The sequence below is a fragment of the Conger conger genome, chromosome 13 (genome assembly GCF_963514075.1).
Source record: "Conger conger chromosome 13, fConCon1.1, whole genome shotgun sequence".
In the NCBI taxonomy this organism is placed as follows: Eukaryota; Metazoa; Chordata; class Actinopteri; order Anguilliformes; family Congridae; genus Conger; species Conger conger.
This window is the reverse complement of record NC_083772.1, coordinates 30,074,347-30,102,148: the sequence shown is the minus strand read 5'-3', so window position 1 is coordinate 30,102,148 and position 27,802 is coordinate 30,074,347. Positions and strand designations below refer to the sequence as shown.

Genomic DNA, 27,802 nt, shown 5'->3' with positions numbered 1-27,802 from the left:
CGGGGCCGTTTCGCGGGTTGTCAGCATAGCGATCTGGAGATAAGGGAGGCCAGTCCTTCCCTAAGCCGACATGCATTCCCCCATCTTGACGTGACGGCTGAGGCCTTAGGGATGCAGTGCAGGTTAACCTGGGGCGGACGCACCAGGGCCGGTGAGTCTACGCCTCGGCCGTGCGCTGAGAGAGAGGCCTCCCTCCAGCGGGATGTGGCCAGCTCTGCGCCCAGGTAATTACCGCTAAAGAGAAGGGATCTGTGTAATTAAACGGCCTGTCTCGAATCTCCTGATATCACCGCTGCGATGGGGAGGGAGGAAGGAGAAAGAGAGAGAGAGAGGTGAGGACAGAGTGGAGATAAGGAGAGCGATTGAGTTAGGGAGCGATGCGGACAGAGGTGGAGGTAGATAAAGAAGAAGGGATACAGGCGGAGAGGGAAGCTCTCAGGCCTGCCACTTAGCTTCCGCATCCCTCCTGAGCGCACACTGAGGCGCGGCAGGTGTGTGTGTGCCATTTAAAAGGGGCTCTTATCACTGTTTTGTGTGTCCTTCACTAGTCTGTGTTTACGTGCGGCTGTCTTTCAGCTTTGGCGAGGTTGAACGGTGCCGTAGAAACAACTGTCAGAGTTCAGTAGCGCTGTGCTGCTATGTTCCACTTGGCGTGTGCTTGCAAATGTCTGCGCAATTAGCACCGTGTCACTGGTGGCATTTCCGTGCGCGCTCTCCGCCAAATTAATAGAGGACCTTCTGTTGGTGCCCTCCAATCAGATCTGCCAGACATACCTTGTTAACACCTGGAGTTCATTCTGGAACTTTCGCGAAATTAAATCCCAGAATGCCACTTGAATCGTCGCCCTGACGAGGGCTTCCTGTCGCTCTGGGAAGAGGTCAGGAATAAACAAGGGCGCTCAGCGACTGTGCTCATTATTGTGTCCCTTTTATAATCTCTGTCTGTCTCTGTTCTGGAGGATTCTAATGTGTGAAACGAGTCATAAAAACCAACTGGATAAAGGAAGCGACATCCATGTTGCTTCTAACCAAGCGTCATTACTTTGAGGATTAGTATGGTGTGTGTGTGTGTATTATTCACACCCTTATTAAAGATGAACGGAAACAGACTGTATAAAATGAATGAAACAACTATTGAGCTATACCCAGGCATGGCCAGAAACCCCAGATGCTTATTTTTTATTCATTTATTGGCTTTTTTCTGGCAGCCCTTCCAGAAAACCTGTTGGCATGGAGGTTGCCTCTGATGGGAGACTTGGCACCCCCAAGCAACTATGTGCTGTAGATTACCAGCTGTGCCCCTTTTATGTGTGGCTTTTTAAATATATCTTTAATATATTCAATGATAAAATAGAATTTAATATTCTAGAGTAAGTCTTACGTAATATACATTATAATATAAATGGCAGTATGAGAAAATTTTTACTTTCCTTGAAAAACTCTTCAACAGAAATGTTGTGTGCGAACTTGAGGTATCTTCCTGTCTGGCTGTAAACCTCTGTAATTCTGCAGTATAGCTACCAGCACCAGTGACTGAGTGCACCGCCTGCAGTGTATCTGCAGTGCGTCTGCAGTGTGAATTTATATTATTACATTTTGTGTTTGACAAGCTTTTAAATCGCTGCGTTGGTGATGAATTTTATTGACCAAAGCTCAATTTATTTTTGTTACAGTTTAATTACAGGTAAGATTGATGTAGGCATCAAAAACGTATGTTTGGAATCTCACTGGCCCATATATTATACTGATAGGACAATTAGTTACACTTTTTATGTTTGAATCAAGGAAAATCGATGTTTAGAAAATCGATGTTGGGTACACATGTACGCATAAATGTGTTCAACTGCTCACATGCTGAGAAAATGTCTCAGACATAAGTAATTCTTTTTTGTACTGTCAGCATTATTATTTTCTTATTTTGGATGAGTATAATTCTGCTAGTTTTATATGCGTATGCTTGCTTATGCTGTGCCAGTGCATTTGTGTGGATGGTCTGGTAATAAAGTTGCAATGGGATTGAGGCTGAGATTACCCTGCTGGAAATTCCAGCTGCTAGGCTGAGATGGAATCCAGCCGGAACCAGCTTCTGACCAGCTGGACCAGCTCAAACCTGGCTGGACCTGAGCTGGGATTTCCACCAGGGTATGCAGTAATCTAATCTAAAATTTACTGTGCATTATACCCTGCACTATTTTATATGCTTTGATTTTGTGTACAACCTGCAGTCATTTAAATATGCTGGAAAGAGCACAAGGCACAGCTTTTAATAAAGGTGAAAGTTCCTGGCCTTGAATACCGAATGAATTCCCTGAAATATCAGTATTATAATCAGATACTGTAGGAGTGTTTTGGGCGAACAGTGGATTGTGTTATTGGCCTGGGACATGTCAGACCAGCTCACATTTCCAAAATGGTGTACTGAGACTGATTGTCCTGTCCCTTCTCCCCAGTTCTGGATGTCTGCGCTGGCCACCACTATCCCAGTGCCCTGCGGAGCCTTCATGCCCGTGTTCGTCATCGGTAATCGTCCTCTTCACTGTGCTGGTTGTGTGTGTGTGTGTGTGTGTGTGTGTGTGTGTGTGTGTGTGTGTGTGTGTGTGTGTGTGTGTGTGTGTGTGTGTGTGTGTGTGTGTGTGTGTGTGTGTGTGTGTGTGTGTGTGTGTGTGTGTGTGTGTGTGTGTGTGTGTGTGTGGCCTGTTTCTTGGGTCTGAGGCCTGTTTGTTTATCCATGAGCACCTTTGTGTGTGATTTTGTACTTTACCGTAGTTACCTCTGCGTGTGTTAGATTGGTGTTTGTCTGTGTATTGTATGTGTATGTGTGCGTTATGTATTGTGTGTGTCTATGTTTTGCATGTGTACGTGTGTGTTATGTATTGTATGTGTATGTGTCTGTGTTGTATGTGTGTGTATTTATGTATTGTATGTTTACTTATGTGTTATGTATTGTATGTGTATGTTATGTATTGTATTTGTCGTGTGTTATGTATTGTATGTGTATGTTATATATTGTATTTGTTGTGTGTTATGTATTGTATTGTATTTGTCATGTGTTATGTATTGTATGTGTATGTGTCTGTGTTGTATGTGTGTGTATTTATGTATTGTATGTTTACTTGTGTGTTATGTATTGTATGTGTATGTTATGTATTGTATTTGTTGTGTGTTATGTATTGTATTGTATTTGTCGTGTGTTACGTATTGTATGTGTACATGTACATGTGTGTTATAATCTCGGGTGCGTGTTCTAACCCCTGTGTATGGTGCATGTTTCAGGGGCAGCGTTTGGGCGTCTCGTGGGGGAGAGCATGGCCGCCTGGTTCCCTGATGGCATTCACTCCGATGGCAAAATCTACCCCATAGTACCTGGCGGGTACGCCGTCGTGGGTGAGTGCCCTCGCACACACACATGCCAGAGCGCATGACACACACACGCATGCAGGACTGCACGCAACACCCACCCACGCATGCCTCCACACTTCCAGCTGGTCCTCTCCTCTCTGAAAGAAGAGTCTCCTCACAGTGCTCGAATCATGCATCGCAAAAGGAGCTCCCCATTTGTCAGTCACTAGAAGTGTCATACCGTTTGTCCAATCACAAGTCATGCAGGGCTTCAGTGTGAGAGATGACAAAAACAGATGACAAAAACCCTCCATATACTGCAAGATATTTGTGGAAGGTTTTCTTTGATCTGCCAGTTGTTGTTCTGACTTTTTTGTAACTGTTCACCTTTAAATACACCTGCCTGGTCTGTGACATCACTACCCTTCATCTGTGTCTTTGCTGAGGAATATTCATTAGCATGTGTGAATGTGTCCTTATGCTTTTTATTCTAATGAAGGTATAAATAATGGGTCTCACTGATGAAGGATGAAGGAACTCACACCCACCCACTCATCCTCTTCCTCCATATCCCCTGCTCCTCTCCCTCCTGGCCCTGGACTGTGGCTGAGTGTGTGTGAATGTGTGAGTCAGGCTGTGCCGGGGTCAGTCGAGTGCTCCGAGCTTCCGGGCGTAATTTTCCGCTTTGCGTTCGATCCGCAGGTGCGGCCGCCCTGTCGGGGGCGGTCACCCACACGGTCTCGACCGCGGTCATCGTGTTCGAGCTGACCGGGCAGATCTCCCACATCCTGCCGGTGATGATCGCGGTCATCCTGGCCAACGCCGTGGCCCAGAGCCTGCAGCCCTCCCTGTACGACTCCATCATCCGAATCAAGAAGCTGCCCTACCTCCCCGAGCTGGGCTGGGGCCACCACGAGTGAGTCTGTCCATCTACCCCTAACCCCTAACCCCTAACCCCTAACCCCTAACCCTAACCCTAACCCTAACCCCTAACCCCTAACCTTAACCCTAACCCTACCTCCATGAGCTGGGCTGGGGCCACCAACTGATCCTTGTTCTGCCCCCCCTCCCCCAACCCCACCCAGGAAGTGCCCTCTCTCACTGACCCCTCACAGAGTTTGATGGCCTTTTTTGGCTGTAACTCCACCCCTGAGATTTGGTGCAGGGCTGCAGCAGGGCTGGGTTGTGCCCTAAAGCACTCTGGGAGATGGCACTCTCTCTGTGTCTCTTATTGGAATCACCTGGCGGCTGCTACTCACCTACTTTCCACCCAGTTCTCCGTGGTCGCTCAGAGATTCTGTGTCCCTCGCGCTCTGCTTCTCCGCTGCCCTCATGTTCCCTCTCAATTCAATGCAAAAATGCTTTATTGGCATGACATAATGCAGTACATGCGTTGCCAGAGCTTTAAAAAACAATGAATGTCTAAACAACAATGCAACATATGAAATATAAACAACACTGTTGCAGGTGAATAATAGTAATCCTGAAAATGAATAATAAATACATAATAAAATATTCATTAATAAAATAAAAATAACAATAATAATAAAAAGGAGAATCTTAATAATAAAGAAACCTTTCATAATGATAATAATCTCTCCAGCTGTGGCAGGTGGCTGGATATTCTGCGCACGGGTTTTGGCAGAAACTTTCAGGGAGGTTTGTGAAGTTGTGGACCTGTCTTTTGAATTCGGGGAAGAAATGATGTCTAATTTGCTGCCTGCATCGACCTGCTTCTATTGCCAAGCTGTGATCACTGAGTCTGTACTTCGGCAAGGTTTTTCTCAGTTCATGGTTTTTCACTGTGGTCATGTATTCTGCCAGTTTGTTTTCAGTTTAGGGCCAAATAACAGTTTTTGCTTGAGTTTCCCAATAGGTAGTGTAAATTTGTTTTTGTTGGGTTATGCTTTGGTTCTAATTGAATTAATTTGAATGGGGCTGTCCTGAGGCTGGATGGTGTTAGTGTGGGTTAGTTCTCTAGTAATCTCCTAATTTATTTAGTAAAGTCCTAGTTTGCTTGTTTGGCGTGTGAGGATCGGTCCTATGCTCTGATACCCCTTCACGTCTCCTTACATCTCCTGTGTTTTTCCATCTTCTAGCTTCTGTCCTGATGCATAGCGAAGGTAGTGTTCATGCAGGGGCTTTTTGGCTGCATGTTAAGGAGTATACAATGTGTGAGCATTAGCTGTGCTAGCAGTGCTTCAAGTGTGTGCGTGTGTAATTGTGTGTGTGCGTGTGTACGTGTGTGTATTTGTGTGTGCGTGTGCGATTGTGTGTGTGTGTGTGTGTGTGTGTGTGTGCTTGCTTGCTTGCTTGCGTGTGTAAGTGTGTGTGTGCGTGCTTGCTTGCTGGTGTGTGCGTCCGTCCGTCTGTCCCTCCATCTGTCTGCCTGTGTCTCTGTGTGTGTGTGTGTGTGTGTGTGTTATAACCCTGTGTATTAAACATTATTACAGCTTGTTTATCATTACTGCAAGTTACAGCTGTTGGGCTTCTGACACTTCATTCATTCTGTTATTACTTCCACAGTCATTACTCTACCTAAGCTCTGGTGACTGAGCTGAGCGAGTGAGCAAGCTTGCATGCGTTGTGTGTGTATGTGTGTGTGTGTGTGTGTGTGTGTGTGTGTGTGCCTGCAATTGAATGTGTGTGTGTGTGTGTGCCTGCAATTGAATGTGTGTGTCTGTGTGTGTGTGTGTATGTGTATGTGTGTCTGCAATTGAATGTGTGTGTCTGTGTGTGTGTGTGTGTGCCTGCAATTGAATGTGTGTGTGTGTGTGTGTGTGTGTGTGTGAAAGAGCGAGTCAGTAAGAGATTGTTTGTGTGTGTGCGCGCACGGGTGTGTGAACCCACGTGTGTGTGTGTGCGTGTGTGTTTGCATTTGTGTGTGTGTCTCTGTGCGCATGTGTGTGTGTGTGTGTGTGCATGACAAACCTCTCACACCTTTCTGTGTGCTCGACTCTTCCCATGGTGCCCCTGTGCACTACACCAGTCCTGTCCCACCTGCCTCTCTGGCCCCCTCCACCCAATGGCTATACAGACAGCAGCACTTTGTTCTCCAACCCAGGTGCACCATGGGCTTTTCTGCAGTACGCCACTCTCTGCAAATTGGCACTTGTCCTGCGTGGCGTTGTGTCAAACCTTCTCTCCTCTTATATGGGTTATGTAATATTGGCTATGTCTATTTATGCTGCTGAGAGCGCTGGAAGCATTAGCGCGCGGAGGAGGTGTGGAGAGGAGGGGGGGAGAGAGAGAGCGCGGGAGTGGGATTGCTGCAGGGACGGAGGCAGCCGGTCCGTGCGGCTCTCCAGCCTGAGCGCGGTGCTCTTGTATAACCCCCCTCTCATCGCCTCATTGACATTCTGATCGTTCTCAACGGCAGGGAGTTACACAATCACCCCGTGTCCGGGCGTACCGTACACAGCGACGGAGCTTCAGGACGACACAAACATACGCGCACCGAGAGTGTCCCGATGGCTACGCGCCTCCTTTATATTCCTCGCGGGTTTTCTGGTGGCTTTTGCGTGTGTGATGTGCGGCTGTCATTCTGCCGGCTCGTCTGTGAGCCTGGGACTGTGTGTGTGTCCCGCTGTTACTGGCGTATGCGCGAATGCTGGTTTTTGTTAGCGTTTTTAAAAATGTGTACGGAAGCGTTTGTTTGCGGGCCTGGCGCGGAGCGTCCCAGTCTGCCCGTGGCGTAGGAGAGGGAGCTGAAGCCCACTCTCAGGTCTCTCGGATGGGTGGGAAGTTCTGTGAGGGGGCAACAGACCTGTGTGGGGTGGCTTTCTGCCCAACTCCGTCATCTCCCATCTCTCCACCCTCAGCATGTCTCCCTCCGGGGATGGACTGATGGAACCCGCTCTCCTGCTCTCTTGTTCAGTCTCTCTCTCTCTCTCTCTCTCTCTCTCTCTCTCTCTCTCTCTCTCTCTCTCTCTCACTCTCTCACGCACACACACTCTCTTGCTGCATGGCTGGTGCGTGGGTTGATGTGCTATGGGAGAACAGGGGGGACTGGAAAGCTTGGAAAGCTGCCTTCAAGCTATTTCTGGGTATTTGTTTAGATGGAGCTCTCAACGGCACCTGCACACGTGATTGCAAAAGGCACACGCACACGCACACACTCTTGAAAAATGGACGCACGTACGCACACGTTTATAAGTATGCAGGCACACGAGCATGCAAATACACATACACGGACACACACGCACACACACACACACACACAGGCATGCCTCATGGATTTTCTGTAGCTGACTGTTGAAGTGCCCATGGTGCTGCATTAATGGGGGAGGCTGGGGACACCTGCCCTCGGAGGGAGGGTCACCCAGGCAGGGAGTGTGACTTAGCACATTCAGTTCATTCTCCTCTATCGCTCCATCTCTCCCTCTGTTCTTTCTCCTCTATCCCTCCATCACTCCCTCTGTTCTTTCTCCTCTACCCCTCCATCACTCCCTCTGTTCTTTCTCTATCTCTCCATCACTCCCTCTTCTTTCTCCTCTACCCCTCCATCACTCCCTCTGTTCTTTCTCCTCTACCTCTCCATCACTTCCTCTGTTCTTTCTCCTCTACCCCTCCTTCACTCCCTCTGCTCTGTAGTCTGCACTCCAGGCGGTGTGCTTGTCTGAACATTGTGTTTAAAATACGGGGTGAAGGGGTCATGGGGTTAAGGCACAGTTAAATCCGTGCTTTACATTGGTCAGAAAGGGCAGACACTTGCCTAAGGTAGGGCTGTCGATGGCGAGCAGTGGGAGTTTGGGTATCAGTGAAAGGGCCGGGTGCTGGCCTTTAGATAGTATTGGTGAGACTGGCTTGGAGGAGAATAGGTGAGAATTTTTATAAAAGAAATGTGTAGTTGTAGTAGTTGTAGAACTAGCAGTTCCAGTAAAGGGAATTTTGTTCCATTCACCTGGACTTGCTAATTGGCGCAATGCTGTAGCAAGGAGGTACAGGTAAGATCGGTGAGTTCACGGGTGGAAGAAACACACGGCAGGACTTTTATTCTCTGACCTCTGGCCTTTGCCCCTTAGTTGGGGTCACAGTTGTAATGACAGGGTCTGGCACCAGGAGCCGCTGGCTGACTGGTGGTGCAGTAAGGTCTCAGCTTGGCAGAAGCAGGCAGGCAGAGGGATGTATTTTTAATGTATTTCAGAATGTGCTGAAATGGCATCCGGAAGCAAAGTCACCTCTCTGGGGGCAGTGGCTACTGTCCATGCAATGCCGTCATCGTTTACGTCCTCTTCCGTTGGCTCATCTGTGAAGCCTACGTACTCCTCGATCGATAGCATGGCTGCGTCTATTCTCCCCCTCCCACCCTTACTCCTTCTCCCTCTCTTCCTTCTTCCCCCTTTTTCTCTATGTATGTATCTTTCTCTATGATCTCTATGGTCATCTTTCTGTTCTCCCTCTTCCAGGAAGTATAACATCCGCGTGGAGGACATCATGGTGCGTGACGTGCGCTACATCACGCTAAACTGCTGCTACAGGGACCTCCACGACGTGCTCCTGACCGGCCACCTCAAGACCCTGGCCCTGGTGGAGGCCGGAGGTGAGGCCGAGAGCGAGGGACGCCGGGTGGGGGAGGAAGGGTGGTGCGCATGGTGGCAAGTGCGGTGAAGGAGTGAGGGGAGGGATTGGGGGCTCGCTCAGGAGGAGGGGCATGCTGACATCAGTCCCCGCAGGTCAGGAGCAGGCTGCTGAGAGCAGAACACGGGGCCTTAAGGCTGATTTATTCTGCGCCGACGCGGCGCCAAGCCGTCTTCTGCCAGCTTCTCCTCAGACCCGTTCGTCTCGGCCCTCGAAAGCGTCAGCTTGACGTCACGCCTGTCGAGTGCGCATAACTTTTTGTCCGCAGACATGGCGCGCAACTCTTTTTCACCGAAAGATAAATTATCCATTTGACGTCGCGTCTCATCCCTGAGCGGCGTCTCCAGGTTGTCTGGAGGCCAGCGAGCACTCCGGGACGTGGGTAGACGGGGGACGGGGTGTTTACGGGGGTGTAGGGGGGACAGTCAGTTGGCCAGCTGCTCCACACTCTGGAGCACACACCTGTTCCCTCTTGCAGGCCTTACATAACTCAAGGCCGATAGTCTGTTGTGCTGTTTGTACTGTAGCCGTTGTAGTACTTCACTTTAGTTTTATTTACCTGGATCTCTGCCAGAAGATCTCTAGCGGCCTGTTTTTTTCCCCCCTCTTTCTTTCAAGCATATCCTTCTGTGCACTCTGCAAAAACTAAAGAATAAGTCCATCTCAGCAAGTATTTGAGTCCTATTTTGAGACGTAAAGTCTTATTTATTTAACTTTTTTGCTAAATAAGACACAAGTGAGGTTTGACAGTTTAACTAATTTTGAGATTTGCCAATGGGGTAAACGATTTCACTTGTCAAGCACAAAGAAACATAAAACGAGCTGATATTTTGTACTTGAGTGAAAAATGCGTGTGAAGTGTTTTTTGCACTGTGCCCCTCTGTGCCCCTCAGACTCGATGATCCTGCTGGGCTCCATCGAGCGCTCTCAGCTGCAGTCTCTGCTGTCGCAGCAGCTGGGCCGTCCTCGCAGGCTGGAGTACGTGCGCGAGCGCGCTCAGGCCATAAAGAAGCGCCTCTCCACCACCAGCCAGACGGGCGGCGAGCAGCCCGCGGGGGAGGAGCCCGTCCGCAGGATCAGCCAGGAGGTCCGCTTCCAGGTGAGCGGGGGCCCGGGGAGGGGCCTGGGGCCTGGGGAGGGGCCTGGTGGAATGGGGACAGGTGAGAGGGGAACAGAACAGAGAGAGCGGGTGTATGGGAGTGTAGGCAAAAACTTAAGCGTTTTTGTCTTGTAATGACACTTAAAACAAGCCAATATTTTGTACTTGAGATTTTAAGTTACTGTTACATTTCCTTATTCCTTGAAACTAGTCAATCTGTCTCATTGGCAATATTTTTGTCTCATCTGGCAGAAAAGATTTTAAGTCTAAATACAAGACTACAATACTTGTTGAGGTTTACTTTTTTGGGTTTTTTTACTGTGTGAACATGTGAGAGTAGGGGTGAGAACAAGAGTAGGATAAATGGTAAATAGACTGCGTTTATGTACAGTGTATATAACGTTTTTATTAAAAGGGTTTTCTAATTAATGCCTCTTTTTCACTAACTCACACAAACAGACACGCACACACACACACCAACGCCGATAGGCTCCCATAGGGGGATAAGGGGTCCTGTAAGGAGCTCATTTCAGGGGCAGGTATAAGGCCGGTAGAAAAGGTGTGTGAGTGGGGTGTGTGGTGTGTGGAGCTGGTTCCTCAGCGTGTCTGTGCTCTGAATGCCGATGGCTGAGCTCCGGGGGCGAGTAATCAGGCCCGCTCCGCGCACTCAGCACTTCTCAGCAGGCGAACGCGCAAGATGGACGCCGTCCAGACGCTCTTCCCCGCTTTTCCCCCAGACTTACAGAACGGGGGAATGGAGCCATTCATCACGTCCCTGCTAGCCCTGTCCGTACTGCGCAGAGCGAGCCTCGTTTCTCCCTCGCTCTGCTTCATTCTGCCCAAAACACCCCCGCACGGCTCAGAACCTGCCCCCCAGGGGCTGTAGCATTGATTGTAGGATGTGATTAATGTTCCCCCTTCTTCCCTGGCTTTACCCCGCCGCCTCCCTCCCCACACTCCTCCTGGAGCTCTCTACAGACCCGGCCCCTCCACTTTTAGTGGGGAAAGGAGACTTAAATTAGTCTTTTTTTTTTTTTTTTCTAGTAATAAACTATTAGCTTTTTTTAAGTTACTGTTTGAGTATAACTGACATTTTCTTACCCCATTGGCAAATCTTAAATTGAGTAAAACGGTCTCACCTCATTGGTAATATTTTTGTCTTTTCTATATTTTTAAGTCAAAATATAAGACTAAAATACTTGAGACTGTCTTATTTTTTGGTTTTTCCACTGACCCAGTTAGCCTGGTCACCTCTGCTTGTGTTGTTGGGTTTGCCTCTATCTGAAAGTGGAGGGGTAGGAGTTAGGGGTTCTATAAAGTGATAAATAGAGGGTGTATTAACCTTTGACCTCTTTGTTTATTTAGGTAATCCGGCAGGAGAGCCATCTTTTATACCTTAATCCTCACTGCCAGATTCACATTTTCCTCAATTGCTTTTCCCCGCTCCTGTCAAACTTTTAAATTTAATCGTGCACTCGATAAGAGGTGGTCCTCCAGAAGATGCATTGCAGCAGAAAGTCAGTCTGACCTAGTAAATGAGCGCATGATAGTGAGTGTTAGAGTGAGAGTGAGAGTGAGGTGAGGGTGAGTGAGTGAGCGAGCGAGCATCTTCATATAAAATTGTGTTTTTCTGTAGATCTCCACAGAGGAGTCCTCCTTCAGCCCTACACGGCCTGGTGCGCAGAAGCCCCTGAAACCAGCACTGAAGAGACCTTCTGTAGTGGACCGGGTCACTGTGGAGTCCCCCACCAGTACGTCCTTTACACACACTCACTCACTCACTCACTCACTCACACACTCACTCCCTCACTCCCTCACTCCCTCACTCACTCTCTCACTCACACACACACTCACACACTCCCTCACTCCCTCACTCACACACACACTCCCTCACACACACACACACACTCCCACACACACACACACACTCCCTCACTCCCTCACACACACACACACACACACACTCCCTCACTCCCTCACTCACTCACTCACTCACACACACACTCACACACACTCACACACTCACTCCCTCACACTCACACTCACTCACTCACTCCCTCACTCCCTCACTCACACACACACTCCCTCACTCCCTCACACACACACACACACACACACTCCCTCACTCCCTCACTCACTCACTCACTCACACACACACTCACACACACTCACACACTCACTCCCTCACACTCACACTCACTCACTCACTCCCTCACTCACACACACACTCCCTCACTCACACACACACTCCCTCACACACACACACACACACTCCCTCACTCCCTCACTCACTCACACACACACTCACTCACACACTCCCTCACTCACACATACACACACACACACAGACTAAATGTATTTTATGTCCTCACAGGCCCGCAGGACAGCACTGGCATCGCTTTAAAGAGCCTCTTCTGTGCCAACCCTGACGCCGAGGCTGTGGAGGTGAGACCAGCTAACACGAGTGGATACACACGCGCACAAACACACACACCTTCAGTCCCTGTCCACAGATCAGCCTCTGTCCCCCAGTCACACAGTGAAAGACGTGCAGATACGCTGCCTGGGTATCTCCACACCTGCCAGCCGAGATCATTCGGCTCACTGTTCCCCAGCCCAGCTCTGGCCTGCCATAGAGCCTTCCCACAGAGAGCCCTCAGAGTTCTGTGCTGTGTCCTCTCTTCTGCTCTTGCACTCACTGTAGTGTGACCGTTTCTCTCTCTTCTGTGTGTGGATCATCACTTTGTGTGGGAATATTGTCTATCATGTCTTGTCTGTGGGGATCACTACTGTGCTGGGTTTGATGTACAGTATTGGGATCATTTGTTTGGTAATCACCTCTATTTAGGGATAATTTCTATTTGTGTGGGAATAATCTCTTTGGGGATAATCTCTTTGGAACCTTCTCTTTGGGAATAAATTATTTGGGATTATATCTCTGTGGGAATCATCTCTGTGGAAAGCATTTATTTGGAGATCATCTCTTTGGGAATACTCTGTTGGGATCATCTCTTTGGGAATACTCTCTGTTGGGATCATCTCTTTGGGAATACTCTGTTGGGGTCATCTCTTTGGGAATACTCTGTTGGGTTCATCTCTTTGGGAATACTCTCTGTTGGGATCATCTCTTTGGGAATACTCTCTGTTGGGATCATCTCTTTGGGAATATCCTCTGTCGGGATCATCTCTTTGGGAATACTCTCTGTGCGGATCATCACTTTAGGAAACTGTGTGTTGGGGTCATCTGTTAGTATGAGGAAACCAGATATTCTGAGTGCAGTGTTTAAATGTTCCATTGGAGCTCTGTGACAGGCACGGATCTGGAACAGAAACCCAAACTTGTCCTTTCATCCCCCACATCCCTCATCTCTTAGTACAAATGTTCGCTGTCACAGAGGAAGTCCGTCTCACACCGGATGGACCACTTCCTCAGTTCTCGGATCCCCAGTGTGCGCGGGATGCGTTTCCCCTGCGCTGTGTTGACATTGTGTTAACGCTTTGTCTCATGCCCTTGTTTGTTTTTGGCTGAAGAGCAACGATGGCTCAGTGGCTCCTGAGAGCAGGAAGCCCAAGCGAGTGAGGATATCCGTCGTGGTAAGAACCTCCTGACGGAGTCAGAGCATCCGCCAATCAACCAATCAACCAATCAGCTGATCATACCCCAGAATCCATCTGCTCAGGCCGGCCTCAATATCCAGGCTGTGCAGTACCCGCGTGACACGCTGTGCTGAACTCCCCCTTCCTGACCAGGTCGCCAACAAAAACCCAACCGCATTGAGGACAACCACGTTCAGTCCTCAACAGACCAAATTGATCAGATCTCATATAGGAAACCAAGCCCAAAAGCCCCCAATGGGCACTCAGTTCTGCGTTGGCCGCAGTGTGGAAAGCTTCTGTCTTCAGGGGCTGAGATCACAAAGCTCGACTACTGCTTGATGACTGCCCTGAGTAAAACCTGGAACAGCTCTCTTTACTTCAGTCCATGTTCCAGATTTGGGGGGGTTCTGGGTTTTACTCAGTGCAGTTTTCCAGGTGACTCCATAATCCTGCTTTGTGATGGGTGACGTCCCTCAGGGACTGGGTTTGCAGCACAGTTTGTGTTCCATCAGCCTTGTCATGAGATTGTCCAATGAGAGACCACCACAGGGAGGCGGAGCCTGGAGCTCCCCTGCAGTCTTCCGGCTTCATCCTGCCACTGTAGGGCGGTGTGTGTGTGTATGCACCGGTAGGGTGTTTGTGTATGAATTTGTGTACAGTCGGATGGGTGTGTGTAGTACTGAGGTTGAGGTGTTGATGTGTCATGTGTGTACTATAGGATGAGTGTATATGAGTATATGAGTGTGTGTGTGCACTAGGGTGCGTGTTTGTATGAATATGTACAGTACACAGTGGGATGAGGTCTGGGATGCTGCAGGCCTCCATGTTGTTGCCCTCGTCCATCTCTCCCATCTCCATCCACCCATTGAGTCACAACCCCTTCATCACTCAGGTCCAGCCTCTGGGGGTGTGGTCTCAACCTGCTGCTCCACCCCCTGCCCCCAGAGGCCTCGCCTCTCCCAGCAATCTGTCCACAGACCAGTCCAAATGCATGTCCGTTACAATCAAAAGTGTATATATTAATGACAAAATGCTGCATGTCTATACAATTGTCCAATCTACCGAAAGTTTTAATCAACCATTGCCAATGAGTTCATCACCTGAGTCCAGAAAAGTAAGAAGAATGTACCATTGTGAGCCGGCCGTGTTGACGCTTAGGTCTGTGGCTGTGGCAGTGTTCAAGGTTTGGTCCTATAAGCTCTCCCTGACATTGTGTGTGAAGCGCCTGCATTCCACCACTCATACGCTCCGTATTCAGTGTTATTTTTACTGTTGTTATCACCCGGGAGGTGATATGATTTATGTATTTTGGTTATTATTGTGTTTATGCATGCGTGGCTTTCAGAGTGAAAAGGGTTAGCCTCACTCGAGGGAAAAGATCATTAAAAGCAGATGGGAAGGAGGGAGAAAGGTGGAGATAAATATGCCTGGAACGATATAGCGGTTCAGTGGAGAAAGGGAACTTTGAGAAGGACGGCAGAGAGGGGGAGCCCTGTCTGTGCTGGGTTCACTACAGCTGCTCTGTTGGACAGTAAATGGGGTGGAAGAGGTGTTTGATCAGAATGTGAATTGCATAGAGAATGGTCTTCTGGGATTTGGAGTCCTGCCAGAGAGCAGAGCTCTAAGACTGACTGTCAGACCTCACTGCTGGTGTACATGGATGAGGGGCTTTTCTCAAGGAAAGCGCCGGGCCGCGCATTTAGTCTGCACTCCTCCAGATAATGAGCCAGTACATTATGTGCTCATACGGTATAGCTCATTTCACAGAAATCGCTAAGGAGTTCTCTTCCCTTTTTACTCGTATTTATGAAGTCTGTGTCGAGTCAGACAACCTTATATACACCTGTACAAAACACTGCCAGCATTGAAGCACTGGTCTTGCTCCCTGGCCCTTCTTCACACAAGAGATGCGTGTACCCAAAACAGATGCTGGTGTGATATTGTTCACATTGCACAAGTCGAGGTTGCGCAATAAAATGTTCCCTGTTAAATAATCTCTTAGAGTACATATGGTCCCTATTGTGTTGTGTTCAGTGTGGTATTGCCATACAAATGATTAAGTCTCATTTTCAAAGTCATAAAGCCTTTTTATTTGTATCCAATTTTTCCCCAAATTGCTTTCTTCAGCAGACCCTTGTGATGCCTGATGGTTATTATTCTAAACAGATTGGGAGGATCTTGAAGTTATTCAACCATCCTCTCCAGATGAAATTTGAACACTTTAAAGAAATAACATGAGTCAATAGATGAATTATCATTGCAAGGTTATAAGAGATGCATTGTTTTATTGTTATATTGTTTTCCTTCAAAAAGATGAATTCCAAACTGATACTTTGTGATCTTTTCTTAATAATGCATAGAAAAGCTAACCCTGTGTGGCATTTTACACCTGTTGTTTGGCTTGTGAAATAGAGTTTATGAATGCATAGATTCTGCTCACTTTTGTCAAAAAGTAGTGGGAGGTGATATAAAGCTGCAATCATCACGTTTCTAACCAGACACTCCAGAAGGACTATCAGCTCAGTAGCCATAGAATGTGGGAGGCCATTTTGAGCTATTTGGCATTGTACACACCAGTTATCAGAACACATCACACCCTCTGAGCACTGTGACTCGAAAAAGCCCCCTAGGTTGCAGGCGGGGACCCCCTTTTACAGTGCAGTGTGCTTCTGAGGGTTGGGTTTCCTGGTGTGCTGTGGATATGGGCCCAGCAGGAACAGGGGAGGGAGGAGAAAAGTTCCAACTTTAAAATATCTGCCACTTCATTAGATGTCAGTCATATACAGTGTTCTGTTTGTTATTGCTAACAGCAGTCTAACAGGTTTAGTCTGTAAAGCGCTGTATACATACTATGTTGGTCTCCAATATTTGCATATAATCATGTGTAAACCTGAGAAATGCATGTGCTTACAGAAATAAACCTCCCTCCTAATTGCCAAAAACATTGGATGTTTATTGTTAATTAGCACTGGCAGATTATTAATGAGTCTGTACCGATGGTCTAACACAGTGCTTGTTAGCAGTAATTCTGTTGTGATTCTGAGGGTGTTTCAACATTGGCTTGGCCCTAGAGGCTGTATGCACAACATATGAACAATTAGTTGTGTCACATATATACTCCACAGTCAAAGGAGAGAAAAAAGCTAATTTTCATCCCTCTCTGCTCTCTCCCTCTGCTTCTCTCTCCCTCTCCATCCCTCTCCACATCTCTCTTTTCCCTCTCTTCCCCTCTCTCTCTCTCTCTCTCTCTCTCGCTGTCTCTAACTCTCTTTCACACACAACCTCTCTCTCTTCCTGTCTCTTTCTCTCTCTCCCCGTTTCTCTCGCTCTCTCTCTCCCCCGCTCTCTCTCTCTATCTTGCCGTCTCAGCTGCTGCATGACTGATATCCTGGCATTGAAATATTTATGATGAGTAAATTACATCTGTATTCTCACACAGAGGAACCCTCTGCCGTGCTGGCTTGGTCCCTCAGGGGGCCTCTGTGTGTCCTGCTTCCTCACGGACAGCGAGGCAGCCACGGACATGTTTTAGTCATGAGCCGCTTTAATTTGACTTTTGTTTGCGCTTTACCATATCATTCAGCGGGCTGTGTGTGCCCCGTTCGTGAGACTGGATTTCCCTGGCGTGCGCGTGATAGAGAATCACACTAACACAGTTCCCGTCCAGTCCCGGGCGATCCGGGGTAGAAACGGTGTGACGCGCTGCCTGGATAGGCTCAGGGCTGGAGAGTGCGGGGCTCTCTGCGACGGGAGGTTTGTGTTGTGCTGTGTTTGGCGCAAGCGGAGGTGAAGTGTGAACGTGGTGAGATGGGGACAGGGAGGGAGAGAGGCGCGTAATGGAAGACTCCCGGGGGCTGATGGGATTGGATCGGTGTCATCGTGCCGCGCTCGGCGGGCCGGGCTGCTGGTGCTGATCGGGTTATTGGCCGGGTGTTGGGAGGAGAGCGCTGTGCTATCGACTGGCAGGGTGGGAGGGGGAGCTGTGTGTGTGAGCACAGGGAGGACATCTGAGCTGTTAGCCCCTATCCACTGTCCCTGCCAGGGAGGAGGCCCTCTGTCTGATCTGAGCTGTTAGCCCCTATCCACTGTCCCTGCCAGGGAGGAGGCCCTTTGTCTGGGGGAGGTGGAGCAGCACGTTCTGTCAGTTCAGCTGTCTGTCCCTGTAACAGGGTCACTGTGTCATCAGAGCACCACGAGTGTGAGTGTGTGTGAGTGTATGTGAGTGTGTGTATGTGAGTGTATGTGAGTGTATGTGAGTGTATGTGAGTGTATGTGAGTGTATGTGAGTGTATGTGAGTGTATGTGAGTGTATGTGTGAGTGTGTGTGTGAGTGTGTGTGTGAGTGTGTGTGTGAGTGTGTGTGTGAGTGTGTGTGAGTGTGTGTGTGAGTGTGAGTGTGAGTGTGAGTGTGAGTGTGAGTGTGAGTGTGAGTGTGAGTGTGAGTGTGAGTGTGAGTGTGAGTGTGAGTGTGAGTGTGAGTGTGAGTGTGAGTGACTGTCCTGAATGAAAGCATGTGTGTATAGTGTGAGCATGTGCAGGTGTGTATACATATGTGTGTGGGAGAAAAAGAAAGATGTATTGTTCAGTTTTTCTCTTTGTGCCCCTGAGCACGTGTGTGCGTGCGTGACAGCGTTTCTGTGCACTAAGTGGTTTGTTTTGTGTTATACTGTCTCTGAGAGTGTTTTTTTCACTCAGCCCACCTGGGTCCTGAGGTTGTGATTCTAACAGGGTTACAGTGGGAGAGGGAGCCTGTGTGTGTGTCTGATTGTGTTAAGTGTACTGTATCAATTCACCAAAAACCAGACAGAACATTATCTATCTGTGAAACATATTATCCACAACAGTTATTTGTCTGGTTTAAGGTATTCCTGTATTTCGATTTTCCACATAGACTAATAACAACCTTTTGTAGGCCTACATACAAATTTGACATTGAAAGTTCTTTGCTATTTTACTCAGACAACTTTACAGAACTAACTAATGTCTGCTCTGTAGACGGTGGTAGGTTGTGTTCTGCAATGAAATGACGGAATAAAACTTCTGATGTTGAATCTCCATTTGCAAGCTGGGATGCAGGAGCAAAATGCGTGTTTGTTGGCACACAAGGTTTTTTATGGCCTACTGCGTCTTTGTGGTCCGTTATCATAAAGAGCATTTTTCGATCATACAGTCCTAGATGCAACTACTTTTACGTTTCCCCCCCACGGGACACAGAAACTAAACTCTGGTTATTCTGATTATTCCAGCATATGTTTGCTTGTTCTTAGTGTCTTTGGTGACATCCTGGTGGGTTAAGCTCTTTTTTCAGGTGTGAAAATCATTGTCTTTCTTGCTCATGTGTGTATGCGTAGCAATGCAAAAATTCTACTTCGCTGCCCCCTCCCACAATGCATCTCAACCAGTATGTCTCATGACCTGAGTGCGCCGCTTACCTTGAGAGAATAACAGACAGAGAAAGATAATGTGATTGCTGCAATTGAATTCATGTTAACTGGAAATGTATTAGACTAGATTTACCGTATCCTGTCTTATACGTCTGTATACCTTCAAAAAGGCGGAAGATATTTTATACGGGCAAAATGTATGGGTCAGCACCTATGGGATGGGTGGGTCTCCTGCTGTTGCGTCATGGGTTAAAGGCTCAGACCTGATAGCAGGTGGCCATCAACGCTGGTTGTTGTTTCCTGTTTGCTCTGGTGGCCATCACAGTGTCACTGCATATTGAGGAGTCAGGTGTTGGCCTCCTCTGCTTTTTCCATCCTCCTCCATTCCGTCCCATGGGGCAGTCTGCAAACGATGACACGTGTTTCTATGACCCTCAGAGACCGTGTGTGTACAGGTGAGTGTGTGTACTTGTGACATGTTTTGACATTTTCCTGCTCTCTCTCTCTCTCTCTCTCTCTCTCTCTCTCTCTCTCTCTCTCTCTCTCTCTCTCTCTCTCTCTCTCTCTCTCTCTCTCTCTCTCTCTCTCTCTCTCTCTCTCTCTCTCTCTCTCTCTCTCTCTCTCTCTCTCTCTCTCTCCAGGATGATGGAGATGTGGATGATGACATGACCACCAGAGAAGTAAGACCAAATGTTCTTCTCCTCTCCTCTCACCCCCTGCTAAAATGTGTGCATCTTTCATCCTGGTGTCGGCTAGATACTGTGTCCCTTCTAAATTCTCCTCCCTGCTATAGCATATATACACTCCTTACTGAGCTGTTCTTTACGCTGAAACATCATTTAATATGCTGTTCCTTGTGCTCTGTAGCTCAACTCTAGAATCAAGTTCTGTTCCTATCTAAAAATACTATGGTATCAGACACTGAAGGCTTAATGACTTGATTTGCTGTTCAAAATGGTGCTCATTAGCTCACACCAGTGATGATTATCATATTAGCATATTAAGTGGTACTAATAAGTGGCCGGAAACAGCAGGGGCCTCTCCTGTTTGTAACCACATAACCTTATTGAGAGCAGAAAACGGTAGCCGAAATTGAGCTGTCTGGGATGAAAGCCTACAAAATCCTGTCCTGCCTAATTTTCCTTCCCCCTCATGGAAAGAATTTAAAATTCAGGCTTGAATTTAATCCTGTGTATTGCTCTTTCACCATTCATTTCACCGTCCCCGGTTTGGCGCTTTAATTGGAGCTGACAGTACTTGGGGGATGGTGGTGAGGTCAGGGTAATGTGGGGCTCCCTGATTACGTTACGGAGCTGACAGCGCCTGCGTTCCGCTGCAGGCCGCGTTCGTCATGGTGAATCCATACATTCACATCGGATGAGGGCGCAGTCGACTGCACCAGGGCGCAGAGAAATGTTCAGTCATTCACCGAGACGGGCTGCCTAGCGTCACCAACCGAACGCTTGCTCAGCGTGACGGCCTGTTCTCCCTCTCGCTGCGCACAGGCTAGAATAACTACGGGCCGATACAGTCCTTCCTCTGGATTACGCCTGTGAACAATGTTTAATCCTCGTAATCTGTCCGTCTCTCTTACTGAGATGCAACATGAGCCCGTCAAACTGGACCGTCACCCGGCAATCCTGTTACAGAACAGATCCTCAGCTCCTGGATTTCTGGCTTTACTCGTGTGGATTCGTCTATTTTTCCTCCCTCCCCCCCCTCTCTTTCTGTCTCTGCCTCTCGTACTTTCTCGCCCATCTCCTCTGCTCTATCTGTCTGTCTGTCTGTCTCCCCGTTTCCCTCTCCCCTCCCTCAATCTTAAGGATGCTGAGGATTCAAACTGGATTTATTAGCTTAACGGGGGAGTGTTGCTGAAGTGTTTTTGGACATAAGCATATTCGATTTCTCTCAATTCCCTCCTCTTCCTCTTTCAGATGAAAACAATCCATAGGAATTATGCAAAACAAGAAAGGGGCAATTTGATATTAAACCAAATGCATTGATGTACGTTACATTGTATTCATATCGTTAGTATTGAGGAGGCTTTTTTACTGGCAGTTATGTACGTACAGTATCACACGGCCAGCTCTGCTTTCTCTGCCTCCTGGGTCAGAACCATCTGCAATGCAAATTTGGCAGAGGAGGAAATTGAGGAAGTGTTTGTGCTTCATCTGGCTTTATCTACCTCAGTTTCGCCGGAACCGTCTCTCTGTTCCACCAGCAACACAAATTCTCTCTGGCCTGTTGAGATGGCTAGGTAGTATAATATACACTCAGTGACCCACTGGTGTATATTATAGTGACTGGTTCGAGCTGACCGAAAGGCTACGGTAACTCAGATAACCACTCAATTGTGGGTAGCAGAATGTATCCCAGAATGCACAGCGCGTTGCACGTTGAGCAGTGGGTGCAAGCTCACCAAGAGATGAAGACTGGAAAAACATAGCCTGATCTGTTGAATCTTGATTTCAGTCCAGGCTGGTGGCAGCGGTGTAATGGTGTGGGGAATGTTTTCTCGGCACACTTTGGGCCCATTAATACCAATCAATCATCACTTGAATGCCACAGCCTATTTGAGTATTGTTGTTGACCATGTGCATCTCTTCATGGCCACAATGTACCCATCTTCTAATGGCTACTTCCAGCATGATAATGCACCATGTCAACAACAATACTCAAATAGGCTGTGGCATTCAAGCGATGATTGATTGGTATTAACGGGCCCAAAGTGTGCCAAGAAAACATTCCCCACACTGTTACACCACTGCAAAAATCTACAGGAATTGCGTGATGCAATCATGTCATCACGGAACAGAATGTTTTCAACATCTTGTGGAATCCATTGAGGCTGTTTTGAGATCAAAGGGAGGCCCTACCCAGTATTAGTATTAGTGTTCCTAATAAAGTGCTCAGTATATATATATATTAAATATATATTTTTATATTCTTGTTATTATCATAACCCTAAAAATAATGTGTGTATTATTATCAAAATCATCATCATTTCAACCAGGTTGACAAATTACCTTTTTTGACATAGTGCTACCGCTATGTTTCTAGTGTAGCATTTCCATTTGAAATGCTTATTAATTTGGTTAGAATAAAAGAGAGTTGGTTTTTGGCATCTCTTTGTGTTAGCAGGAATCCTCCTGCCTATATATCCTGTTGTCTCCCGTAGCATCTTGACTGTGTGGGCTGGTTTTTGTTGAAGCCGTGTGACTGGCAAGGCTTTGTGGTAAACCTGATGTGGCCCTTTCCCCACACAACACACTGCTGGCTGTGTAAAACAGCTGCTGCTTCTGTCATCCACATGGGAACGTTGCAGTGAGAGCATTTATACCAGAATATGGCTACTGGTGTTAAGACCCCATTTATACCAAACACGACAGTAACAGTAACAATAATTGTGGTATATTTCTCTCTCTTCCCCACTACCTCTTGTTTTCACCTTCTCTCTCTCTCTCCATTGCTGATGGTCTAAGTGCGCACATGATTGTTATACTGAGGAGAAACTATTGATTGCATCTCTGTAGGAACTTTGGCTCAATTCATAATAAAAGGAGGGTGGTTTCTCAAAGCTGACGGTATGTGAATGCGTATCTGTCAGTTGCACAGTGGGGAGAGGGAGGAGATGATTGAAGTTATGGATGTAAGGAAGTGGCAGTGAATCCAAAAAGTGAACCTCAGTAATGTACTCTTGTGATCGACCACTAGCAAGTTGCGTCGGGAGTATTGTATATCCCTAGCTCAGCACCTCTTAAACGACATCACTTCCTGCCCAACATTCAGGATGCAACACGTGTCACTATCATGTGTAGTGCAGAGTCCTTTCCTCTCTTGATTTTCTTTTTCTTCTTGTTTTTTCTTATTATTGTTCGTATTGCTCTTGTTCTTAACAGTTAGCGTAAGTTACAGTAGCTGCAGTAAGCGTAAGTTACAGTACTGTTAAGTACAGTACTGGCTGAGTGAGCACTGAGGAGGAGGAGACTCTGCTGCAGGTGGGTGTATCTGGGCTGTAACTCCTCCCCTTTCTCTCCACAGATTGTAGAGTGGGAAGAGCAACAGCTGGAGGAGCAGGTCAACTTTAATAACTGCAAGATCGACCCCGCCCCCTTCCAGCTGGTGGAGCGAACATCACTGCACAAAGTTGGTCTTCTTTCCCATTCTGCCCTACTCTACCCTCTGCCTGTGTGCCCTCCTATGCCACTTTTGCGCCAGCGGCATTCAAATACGTACATGAATGCACAGACATGGCAGTAACCGACACAGGAAACTTATATAATGCCATGGTTATCTATTGCCACCCTTTTATATTCTGTTCCATGAGCACTGTCAGAATGAGTCTTGGGATTTGAGTGAGGGGGCAGGCGGTTTGAGCACCACTGATTTTGTTCTCCATCTGCGGCTCTTCTGACTCAGGCACACCGCCCCCCACCCCTCGCCCCCAACCACCTTCTGCATCGCACTCTCTCTCTCTCTCTCTCTCCCTCTCCCTCTCCCTCTCCCTCTCCCTCTCCCTCTCCCTCTCCCTCTCCCTCTCCCTCTCCCTCTCCCTCTCCCTCTCCCTCTCCCTCTCCCTCTCCCTCTCCCTCTCCCTCTCTCTCTCCCTCTCTCTCTTTGCCGAGAGCACGAGGCCTAATGTGTTCCTCTCCTAATGTGCATCGCTCTGCTGTGGCGGCTGTTTAAACATTTAAGAGCGGGATTGTGCAGCCATTCGTCAGCACAACAGCGCCACGAGCGTATCCAAGCCTCCCATGAATATTAAACAGCGGCAGACTGTCCTCACAGTCATGCGCTCCCTTTACAGGCACTTAGCAACTTTCAATTTCCGTCTGTTTGTTACGGCACCACGGTACGTCACACTTGTTGTTGCGCAGATACGCAACGGGGCGTAAAACGCCAGACTGAATCCAGGGTTAGAAACGAGTAACCAAGTGTTCAGCTAAGTATTTTAGTCTCATATTGGGAAAGAAAATCTTGTATAATTACTGTTTTCTGAATAAGACAAAAATAGTGCCACTGAGGTAAGAGTTTGAGTCATTTTTGTCAATATCAGGGTTAGAATGCGTAACATTATTTTCTTTAGACACCAAGGCTACTGTCTTAAAGAAAGAAAATGAAAAGAAGCACGTTGTCTCTTGCTGATGTCCCTGTGTTAGCCTTGCACCGAGAAAGTCAAAGAATAGGTCTCAGTTATCGAAGTCTATATTTGGACATTCAGTAAATCTTTTTCTATTTCTATGAATGTTTTGCTAAATATTGCAATGGGGTGAGAGAATTTGGCTTGTTTGAGGATTTGCCAATGGGGTAAGAATTGTTTACTTGTCAAGCAGAACGGTAACTTAAAACAGGCTAATATTTTCTACTTGAGAGAAAAAAAAAAAAAGGATCTTAAGTCTTATTATAAGACATTTTTTGCAGTGTCATACTGGTTGGGTCTAAGTTCTTTCTCCTGCTACCACAGACGCACACCATCTTCTCCCTGTTGGGCCTGGACCACGCCTACGTCACCAGCATCGGACGGCTAATTGGAGTAGTGTCTCTGAAGGAGGTGAGCATTACCAATCATAAACCTTGTCACTGCCGTAACTCTGGTGACATTCAGCATCACCTCCATTATGTCATTTGATTAGGCAGAAGTGCTTTGGGGCCGTGATGTCATCAGGGTGCCATTGGTTCAGGATTTAATGAGCCCTCTTTCTACCGTCTGTCCTTTTAAAGCCACGATTTCTGCAGAAGGCTGAAAGACAAAAGGCTTTTAGCTGTGCCCTCCTGCAAAGACCCCTCGACTTTCAGCACAGGGAAAAAGAACAAAAGAAAAAATAGACACACTTTGTCTTCTTAAATTGTGTGGAAAATTGCAGTTGTTGCTAGGCGCAATCCAGTCTCTCCCCCTGACATTTATTCCTTTGTTGTGGAGATGACAGGCGGACAATGCGAGGGAAATTAAGCAGAGCTGTTCAGTCTCAATAATAATGTTGTAGACATCTCATAACTGCCTTTTATATTTACTCCGATGATTGTTCACTCGCACTCACAAATGCAATCAGCCCGTTATGTGGAGAGATGGGAAGTCTGTTGTCCGTGTTAATTTGGCAGGTCTCATTAAAGCCTTTCCTAGTGTTTGTGCGTGTTGCCAGAGGAGGGGTATAAGGTATGTCTTGGGGGTCATTTTGAAGTAACTGAGCTGGATCATCTACCTCCATGTAATGATTCATTCATTAGAGCTTTCTCATTCTGCCAATTGAGCCATATAGTGGATATACACTCAATGTTCACTTTGTTTGGTAGACCTGTACCTGTACACTAGCTCTATTTACATATTTAATCAGCCAATCATGTGGGAGTAACTAAATGTATAAAAGCATGCAGACGTGGTCATAAGGTTCAGCTGTTTTTCAGACCAAATGTCAGAATGGGGAAGAAATGTGATCTAAGTCACTTTGACCGTAGAATGATTGTTCGTGCCAGACAGTATCTCAGTGTCTCAGTTTGAGCATCTCAGAAACTGCTGACATCCTGGGATTTTCACATACAGCAGTCTCTAGAGTTTGCAGAGACTGGCGCGAAAAACAAAAAACATCCAGTAAGCAGCAGTTCTGTGGGCAGAAATGCCTTGTTAATAAGAGACATCACAGGAGAATGGCCAGACTAGTCAAAGCTGACAGGAAGGTGACAGTAATGCAAATAACCACACACTACAGCTGTGGTATGCAGAAGAGCTTCTCTGAACACACAGTGTCAAGCCTCCAAGTGGATAGGCTACAGCAGTAGAAAAAAGAAGTCTAATAAATACCTAATGAAGTGTTCACTGAGTGTACATGAATTAATAAGATGCATTTGATTGGATGTCTATTTGATCTAGATACTTATCTAGACTAGACTACATACAACTGCTAGCGTGTGTGTCCAATGAGAATCCATTAGTGCAACCATACAGTGGACTAGGAAATGAGCAGTGAGCTCTGAACTGAAAGAACTCAGGGGGAAAATGCTAATTGAGGATGTGTTTTCCGAGCGATCATAAATGAAGGAATCTGTGTAAAAGTTCTGTGTAAAAGAACTGCAGGAAATGTAGTCCTTCCTGTATGATTGACTAGCTGCTTACTTAGCCTTGTTGTAATTTCAGTGCCGAAAACCACTGTTATAGATAGCGGAAGTTGTGGAATGAACTGACGTTATTTTCGCGTTAAAATAAAATCAATCGAATGGAATGAGAAGGGTTATTGCACATATTTAATATTGAAACTGTGATATACTGTACCAAGTTCATTTTGGAAATGCAATGCTCCCATGGATTTTATGATAATCATAAATTGTCAGAAATTATAGATGATTTTTTTAAATATAAGTTCAATTTCAAATTCAAAATAATAATCATATTATTTTGCCAGGGGTGAGGCTCAATAATGTTCTATCATAGTCAAACACAGGCAAATTTAATTTCTTTTAAACCATTAATGCCCGTAAACAGATCACAGTTAAGCTTGCAAAATGAAAAGTTGGATCTTTCAGGCTTGTGTTCATATCTTTGCACATAAGCTAATTTGATGCGCAGGCTTTGCTGCAAGGCGAATTCACTCAATAAATCTGCAGAATGAGCGTAGACTACACTGGGTTTCTATAAGCCTCACACAAAAAATCACCAGAAGTACTGAACAAACTCCGTACAGTGAGTAAATCTTTCTAGTAAAATGAGCAAACCGAGTCAGCTGGGTGCTTGGGAGAGAGGTGGGATAAAGGGGGCAGTGTATTTTAGTTAATATCAGGGTTGGAATGTTTAACAGTCTTTCTTTAGACACCAAGGCCGCTGTCTTAAAGAAAGAAAATGAGAAGAAGCACATTGTCCCTGTGATGGTCATGCATGGAGAAAGTAAAACAAATAGGACTGAAGTATGTCAATATTTACCCATCTTATTTATATGATTTCTTTTTGCCAAATAAGACTCAAATATTGGCAATGGGGCGTGAGTTTCATTTCAAGATTAGAAGAAAATGTACTGTCAAGCATAGAGTAACTTTGCGAAAAATATCAATTTTAAGTCTCATTACAGGAGTAAACCCCTAATCGATGGGGGAATGGCATGTATGTTCAGAGGCCCCCCCTGCGTGAGACTGACAGCAGTGGCGGGCGTGGCCTGGGCAGGGTCTCCGTTTAAACGTGTTTCTGAGGGCTCTGTTCTCCGCCCCACAGCTGCGGGAAGGCTATCGAGGGCTCGGTGACGGTGAAGGGGGTGAAAGTGAGACCCCCGCTGGCCAGTTTCCGTGACAGCGGGACCAGCAGCAGCGAGAGCGAGGCCACGGAGCTGCACAAGCTGTGGGACCGGCACCGGAGCCTGTCCCTGCCGCGCGAGCGCCTGCCCTCCGAATCGGACGAGAAGTCGCAATGACGCGCCGGAGGGAACGAGCCGAAACCTCAGGGCTTCCTTCAGTCTACACCCCCGCCCCCCCGCCCCCACGGCCGCGCCCGCACTGACTCCGCTTTACTGAACTGAGGAGGAAACGAACAGGGACCGGGCGGCGGCCAATCCGACGTCTCCTACTACTGTCTGTTCTGAAGGAAACATGTGTAGGCACTGAACTCTCAAGTGCAGAACACCTGGTGCGCGTGTGTGTGTGTATGAGTATGAGTGCATGTATGTGTATGTACATGCATACGTATAGGACTGAAAGGGATGAATATAATTTAGACAGTTTTAACGCCTTTGTTCAGTTTTGTTTCCATGCCCCTGAACTGGAAACACAAGTGAGCGCAAGCGGCCATTTTTAAACCAGTCTTCCAAATGCAGGACAGAGTGACTGA

At 47.1% G+C, this 27,802-nt stretch overlaps 1 protein-coding gene across 1 annotated transcript in view; it reads left to right on the top strand.

The window, feature by feature from the left end:
• Positions 1-27,389, top strand: part of LOC133107754 (chloride channel protein 2-like) — a 112,147-nt gene extending 84,758 nt beyond the window's left edge. The window contains exons 14-25 of the mRNA XM_061216910.1: positions 2,451-2,520; positions 3,274-3,384; positions 4,042-4,255; positions 8,748-8,881; positions 9,813-10,018; positions 11,655-11,769; positions 12,393-12,463; positions 13,550-13,612; positions 19,641-19,679; positions 23,041-23,145; positions 24,464-24,554; positions 27,199-27,389. Coding sequence (XP_061072894.1) covers positions 2,451-2,520; positions 3,274-3,384; positions 4,042-4,255; positions 8,748-8,881; positions 9,813-10,018; positions 11,655-11,769; positions 12,393-12,463; positions 13,550-13,612; positions 19,641-19,679; positions 23,041-23,145; positions 24,464-24,554; positions 27,199-27,389 — 1,410 coding nt within the window. The remainder of the gene's footprint in view (positions 1-2,450; positions 2,521-3,273; positions 3,385-4,041; positions 4,256-8,747; positions 8,882-9,812; positions 10,019-11,654; positions 11,770-12,392; positions 12,464-13,549; positions 13,613-19,640; positions 19,680-23,040; positions 23,146-24,463; positions 24,555-27,198) is intronic.
• The last annotated feature ends 413 nt before the right edge of the window (positions 27,390-27,802 follow it).